General features: G+C 44.8%; 1 protein-coding gene across 1 annotated transcript in view; it reads right to left on the reverse strand.

The window, feature by feature from the left end:
* Positions 1-3,839, reverse strand: part of gh1 (growth hormone 1) — a 6,378-nt gene extending 2,539 nt beyond the window's left edge. Inside the window, exons 1-4 of the mRNA XM_062438348.1 lie at positions 3,830-3,839; positions 2,787-2,920; positions 2,180-2,296; positions 1,888-2,034 (exon numbers count right to left, since the gene is read on the reverse strand). Of these exons, the coding sequence (XP_062294332.1) occupies positions 1,888-2,034; positions 2,180-2,296; positions 2,787-2,920; positions 3,830-3,839 (408 nt within the window). The remainder of the gene's footprint in view (positions 1-1,887; positions 2,035-2,179; positions 2,297-2,786; positions 2,921-3,829) is intronic.
* Positions 3,840-7,885: the final 4,046 nt, after the last annotated feature.

Genomic DNA, 7,885 nt, shown 5'->3' on the forward strand with positions numbered 1-7,885 from the left:
AAGTTACAAATGACCTCCTAACTTCATCAGATAATGGACTTCTCTCTGTCCTCGTCCTGTTAGATCTTAGTGCTGCCTTCGATACTATTGATCATCAAATCCTGTTAAAGAGACTTGAACATTTAATTGGTATTAAAGGAACAGCATTAAACTGGTTTAAATCCTATCTGTCAGATAGATTTCAGTTTGTAAATGTCAATGATAAATCCTCCATGCAAACAAAAGTAAAACACGGTGTTCCTCAGGGTTCAGTGCTTGGACCAATACTATTCTCCTTATATATGCTTCCTTTAGGAAATATTATTCGCAAACACTCAATAAATTTTCATTGTTATGCAGATGATACTCAATTATATCTATCAATAAAGCCTAATGAAATCAACCAGTTAACTAAACTACAAACATGCATCAAGGACATAAAGGCCTGGATGACCTGTAACTTCCTGCTGTTAAACTCAGAAAAAACTGAAGTTATTGTGCTTGGCCCTAAACACCTTAGAAACACATTATCCAATGATATAACTACTCTGGATGGCATTACTTTGGCCTCCAGTACTACTGTAAGGAACCTAGGAGTTATATTTGACCAGGATCTGTCCTTTAATTCCCACATAAAACAAATTTCAAGGTCTGCCTATTTTCATCTGCGTAACATTTCAAAAATCAGACATATTCTGTCTCAAAATGATGCTGAAAAACTAATCCATGCATTTGTTACTTCTAGGCTGGATTATTGTAATTCATTATTATCAGGCTGTCCTAACAAGTCTCTAAAGACTCTCCAACTGGTCCAGAATGCAGCTGCACGCGTTCTGACAAAAACTAGAAAGAGAGATCACATTACTCCTATTTTAGCTTCACTGCATTGGCTTCCCATAAAATCAAGAATAGAATTTAAAATCCTTCTCCTCACTTTTAAAGCTCTTACTGGTCAGGCTCCATCATACCTTAAAGAGCTCATAGTACCTTATGTACCTACCAGAACACTGCGCTCCCAGAACGCAGGCCTACTTGTGGTACCTAGTATCTCTAAAAGTAGAATGGGAGGCAGAGCCTTCAGTTATCAGGCTCCTCTCCTGTGGAACCATCTCCCAGATTCGGTCCGGAGGGCAGACACCCTCTCTACTTTTAAGAGTAGGCTTAAAACTTTCCTTTTTGATAGAGCTTATAGTTAGCAAGCTCCTAGTTTATGCTGCTATAGGCTTAGACTGCCGGGGGACTCCTACCTCCATGATGCACTGAGCTCCTCTTTCCTCCTCTCTCTCTCTCTCTATCCATCCATCTATATCCAATAACATTCATGTACTATTAATGCATTCAGTAACCTACACTTCTTCCCCGGAGTTGTCTGTGCTTTCTCATCTCACAGGTAATCTGGGCCTGTAGACGTCCGGATGACAGATTCCAGTCCCGGACCTTCTAGATTCAATGTTTATTTTCAATGTGCTACTCTCTCTCTCTCCTATTCTTCCTCTCTCTCCCCTCTACCCCAACCGGTCGAGGCAGATGGCCGCCCACTTTGAGTCTGGTTCTGGTTCTGAGGTTTCTTCCTGTTAAAAGGGAGTTTTTTCTTGCCATTGTTGCTAAGTGCTGCTCATGTGGGAATGTTGGGTCTCTTTATAAATTAAAACTTGAAGAGTACGGTTTAGAACCTGCTCTATGTGTAAAGTGCCTTGAGATAACTTTGTTGTGATTTGGCGCTATACAAATAAAGATTGATGATGAAGATTGATGATGTGTGTGTATACATATATGTGTGTGTGTGTGTGTGTGTATGTATATATGTGTGTGTGTGTGTATATATATATATGTGTGTGTGTGTGTATACATATATGTGTGTGTGTGTGTGTGTGTATGTATATATGTGTGTGTGTGTGTGTGTGTCACCCTGCTGATCAACATGCTGATTCCAGTCTTGAGTTCAGAGAGTTTTAGAGGGATCTGGTTCCTGGGAACAGATCCTCCAGGCAGAGAATGACTCGGGATCTCCCAACAATCCACCAGCCGGTAGGAGATAGAGAGCAGCTTCAGCACCTGCAACGGTCCGCCGTCAGTGGTAGTACTGTATGTAGTACTGTGTAGTACTACATATAGTACATGTAGTACTATATGTAGTACTATATGTAGTACTATATGTAGTACTATATGTAGTACTATATGTAGTACAGTGTGTACTCACAGAGCTGCGCTGGGTCTCGTGCTTGTCGATGGGACTGATGATATAATCTGAATTACAGAAATCTTGCAGGAAGATTTTGTTGAGCTGACGCTGCTCCTCCATCTGTAGAGAACTCTCCTAACATGAGAACATGAGAACATGAGAACATGAGAACATGAGATCATGAGAACATGAGAACATGAGAACATGAGAACATGAGAACATGAGATCATGAGATCATGAGATCATGAGATCATGAGATCATGAGATCATGAGAACCTGAGAACATGAGATCATGAGATCATGAGAACATGAGAACATGAGATCATGAGAACATGAGATCATGAGATCATGAGATCATGAGAACCTGAGAACATGAGATCATGAGATCATGAGAACATGAGAACATGAGATCATGAGAACCTGAGAACATGAGAACATGAGAACATGAGAACATGAGAACATGAGAACATGAGATCATGAGATCATGAGAACATGAGAACATGAGAACATGAGATCATGAGATCATGAGAACATGAGAACCTGATCATGAGAACATGAGAACATGAGAACATGAGAACCTGATCATGAGAACAGGGTGAGATGGAGAACCTTTGGTGGAACTTACGAACTCAGAGAAGAGTCTCTGGGCCAGCAGGTGGAGGTGCTGCACTCTGCTCACTGCGATGGAGAACAGACGCTGACTGTCTGGGAAAGATTCAGAGGAAACACCCAGAGACAAGAGGGACAGCAGGAGAAAGACTGAGACACACAGGGGAGGGGGGGGGAGGTGAGACAGGTGAGAGAGGAGAGACAGGTGAGACAGGGGAGACAGACAGGTGAGACAGACAGGTGAGACAGGTGAGACAGGTGAGACAGGTGAGACAGGTGAGACAGGTGAGAGAGGGGAGACAGGTGAGACAGGTGAGAGAGGGGAGACAGACAGGTGAGACAGACAGGTGAGACAGGAGAGACAGGTGAGACAGATGAGACAGGGGAGTCAGACAGGTGAGACAGGTGAGACAGGTGAGACAGGGGAAGGAGGTGAGACAGGTGAGAGAGGTGAGAGAGGAGAGACAGACAGGTGAGACAGGAGAGACAGGTGAGACAGGTGAGACAGGTGAGAGAGGGGAGACAGATGAGACAGGTGAGACAGGGGAGACAGACAGGTGAGACAGACAGGTGAGACAGACAGGTGAGACAGGAGAGACAGGTGAGAGAGGAGAGAGAGGGGAGACAGGTGAGACAGGTGAGAGAGGGGAGACAGACAGGTGAGACAGACAGGTGAGACAGGAGAGACAGGTGAGACAGATGAGACAGGGGAGTCAGACAGGTGAGACAGGTGAGACAGGTGAGACAGGTGAGACAGGGGAGAGAGGGGAGACAGGTGAGACAGGTGAGACAGGAGAGACAGACAGGTGAGACAGACAGGTGAGACAGACAGGTGAGACAGACAGGTGAGACAGGTGAGACAGACAGGTGAGACAGACAGGTGAGACAGGAGAGACAGGAGAGACAGGTGAGACAGGTGTGACAGGTGAGACAGGTGAGACAGGTGAGACAGGTGAGACAGGTGAGACAGGTGAGACAGACAGCATCGTTCAAACATGAAATTAGATGAAAAATAAAAAGAATCAAATAAAAATGATTCCTGTGATCAGAGCGTCTCACCTCGGTCCATGACTGGTTCTGGTCTGACTGGTTCTGGTCTGACTGGTTCTGGTCTGACTGGTCCTGGTTCAGGTCTGACTGGTCCTGGTTCAGGTCTGACTGGTCCTGGTTCAGGTCTGACTGGTTCTGGTCTGACTGGTCCTGGTCTGACTGGTCCTGGTCTGACTGGTCCTGGTTCAGGTCTGACTGGTTCTGGACTGACTGGTCCTGGTTCAGGTCTGACTGGTCCTGGTCTGACTGGTCCTGGTCCTGGTCTGACTGGTCCTGGTTCAGGTCTGACTGGTCCTGGTCTGACTGGTCCTGGTCCTGGTCTGACTGGTCCTGGTTCAGGTCTGACTGGTCCTGGTTCAGGTCTAGTTTTATAGCTGTAACCATTGATGATTAAATTCATGAACAGAAACATGAAACTGTTTTTCTCTGCTGACACCAAACGTCCAATGAATATACAAAATATACAATATACATGAACCCCAACCCACTGCCCCCCCTCCTGCCCCCCCATACCACTGCCCCCCCTCCTGCCCCCCCCCCATACCACTACCCCCCTCCCGCCCCCCCCCCCCGCCCCCCAACCCTAACCCCCCCAACCCTCCACTGGCTGATCATCAGCTCCACGTTGCTCCACATGGGTTAAACATCTCTCAATCTAAATGAGACAAACTGGCGTCTGTGTGATTAGTGTTTTAAGGACAGATGGAGACATAGTGAGCCGTGTTGAGACGCGTCTACAGAACCAGAACCTGGCGATGACATCATTATCTTACATTTATAATAAATGACATCATTATCTTACATTTATAATCAAAGACATCAAACTGAAGCAGAAATGAAAACTATTGATATTATATAAACTATTGAGAGAAGATGATTGAAACTGGTCCCATGTTATAATCAGCTGATGTAACAGACTGATGTTCTCACACTGAGGTTCTGCTGAGGAACCATGAAGAACCTTAAAGGTGATCAATAAGATGTTCAATCAGTCCTGAACACACAGCTGTGAGTGTTTATTCAGCTGCTGCACAAACAACATCTGACCTGAGCTGAGAGGAAATAAACCACTGAATAAATGAACAGCTGACACGGTGACATCACACAGGAAGCTGAATGCATTCATGGCTCCATGACATCGATACGAGAACCTGTACATGTTAACGAGGAGGAAGCAAGACAGCCGGTAAACAAACAGCAGAGGTGATAAACATATACATGTATATATATCTACACTATATTGCCAACAGTATTGGTATTAGTGAGGTCACACACTGATGTTGGACCAGAAGACCTGGCTCTCAGTCTCTGCTCTAATTCATCCCAAAGGTTCTATCGGGTTGAGGTCAGGGTTAGGGTCAGGGTTAGGGTCAGGGTTGAGGTCAGGGTCAGGGTCAGGGTTGAGGTCAGGGTCAGGGTCAGGGTTGAGGTCAGGGTTAGGGTCAGGGTTGAGGTCAGGGTTAGGGTCAGGGTTGAGGTCAGGGTCAGGGTCAGGGTTGAGGTCAGGGTTAGGGTTGAGGTCAGGGTTAGGGTCAGGGTTAGGGTCAGGGTTGAGGTCAGGGTTAGGGTCAGGGTTGAGGTCAGGGTTAGGGTCAGGGTTGAGGTCAGGGTCAGGGTCAGGGTTGAGGTCAGGGTTAGGGTTGAGGTCAGGGTTAGGGTCAGGGTTGAGGTCAGGGTCAGGGTCAGGGTTGAGGTCAGGGTTAGGGTCAGGGTTGAGGTCAGGGTTAGGGTCAGGAAGGGTCCATCCCCAAACTGGTCCCACTAAGTTGGGAGCATGGAGCATTCAGAGTTCCTTTCACTGGAACTAAGGGGCCAAGCCCAGCTCCTGAAGAACAAGCCCACACCATAATCCCCCCTCCTCCAAACTTTACACTTGGCACAATGCAGTCAGACAAGCACCGTTGTCCTGGCAACCGCCAAACCCAGACTGGTCCATCAGATCTCCAGATGGTGAAGCGTGACTCGTCCCTCCAGAAAAGCGTCTCCACTGCTCTAGAGTCCAGTGGCAGCGAGCTTTACACCACTGCATCCGACGCTTTGCACTTGGTGATGTTTGGCTTGGATGCAGCTGCTCAGCCATGAAACCCATGAAGCTCTCTACACACAGTTCCTGAGCTAATCTGATGCCACATGAGGTTTGGAGGTCTGCAGCGATTGACTCTGCAGGAAGTTGGCAACCTCTGCTCACTATGCGCCTCAGCATCCGCTGAACTGCTCCGTCATTTTACGTGGCCTACCACTTCCTGGCCGAGTTGTTGTCGTTCCCAATCGCTTCCACTTTGTTATAATACGGAGCGAAGACATTTCCTGCCTGGACTTGTTTCACAGGTGACTTCCTGTCACAGAATCACGCTGGAATCACTGAGCTCCTGAGAGCGACACAGTCTGCATGCCTTGCTGCTTGATTTATAAACCTGTGACCATGGAAGTGATTGGAACACCTGATGATTAATTATTTGGATGGGTGAGTGAATACTTTTGGCAATATAGTATATATATATATATATATATATATATATATATATATATATATATATATATATATATATATATATATATATATACATATAATTTCACAGACAAAACTTTCTTCCTTTATTACTGGGTTTAAATGGTGGACAGGCGTAAATGGAGTCTGAAGAATGAAGAAACATTTTCAGGACAATTTGAATCTAAACTTTATTGGTTTTGCATTCAGGTCACAACGACACTCATCCACCAATCAGATGAAGCGGTTCACTGCTCAGATTAATATAGAAAAATACACGTGACATTAATAAAGAAAGAAAGAAAGAAAGAAAGAGACAGAAAGAAAGAAAGAGAAAACAGGAAAGACAGACAGAAAGAAAGAAAGAAAGAAAGAAAGAAAGAAAGAAAGAAAGAAAGAAAGAAAGAAAGAAGAGCTGCAGTCCATCATTAATGACCTGACAGTAGACTTTGTGGCATGCTGTCTTCTCATTGGCTGTCTGCTGTTTACAGGAAAACAAATCAGCACGTAGGATCCATACTGTCAATGTGTTCATTAAACAATGATACACACACATCAATGCACCTATACTTCCTTTATAAAGCACCTGGAAACGTGCACGAGGATATATCATATCAGCATCATATCAGTCTCATATCAGTCTCATATCAGTCTCATATCAGTCTCATATCAGTCTCATATCAGTCTCATATCAGTCTCATATCAGTCTCACATCAGTCTCATATCAGTCTCATATCAGTCTCATATCAGTCTCATATCAGACTCATATCAGCCTCACATCAGACTCCTATCAGACTCATATCAGCCTCACATCAGACTCCTATCAGACTCATATCAGTCTCATATCAGTCTCACATCAGACTCACATCAGTCTCACATCAGACTCATATCAGACTCATATCAGTCTCACATCAGTCTCATATCAGTCTCATATCAGTCTCATATCAGTCTCACATCAGTCTCACATCAGTCTCATATCAGCCTCACATCAGACTCACATCAGACTCACATCAGTCTCATATCAGTCTCATATCAGTCTCACATCAGTCTCATATCAGTCTCATATCAGTCTCATATCAGTCTCATATCAGTCTCACATCAGTCTCATATCAGCCTTACATCAGTCTCACATCAGACTCATATCAGTCTCACATCAGTCTCACATCAGTCTCATATCAGCCTCATATCAGTCTCATATCAGCCTCATATCAGTCTCACATCAGTCTCATATCAGCCTCATATCAGTCTCACATCAGTCTCATATCAGTCTCATATCAGTCTCATATCAGCCTCACATCAGCCTCACATCAGTCTCATATCAGTCTCACATCAGTCTCACATCAGTCTCATATCAGTCTCACATCAGTCTCATATCAGTCTCATATCAGTCTCACATCAGTCTCACATCAGTCTCATATCAGTCTCACATCAGTCTCACATCAGTCTCCTATCAGACTCATATCAGTCTCATATCAGTCTCACATCAGTCTCATATCAGTCTCACATCAGCCTCACATCAGTCTCATATCAGTCTCATATCAGTCTCACATCAGTCTCACATCAGTCTCATATCAGTC

Source organism: Scomber scombrus, chromosome 18, assembly GCF_963691925.1.
Source record: "Scomber scombrus chromosome 18, fScoSco1.1, whole genome shotgun sequence".
Taxonomy (NCBI): domain Eukaryota; kingdom Metazoa; phylum Chordata; class Actinopteri; order Scombriformes; family Scombridae; genus Scomber; species Scomber scombrus.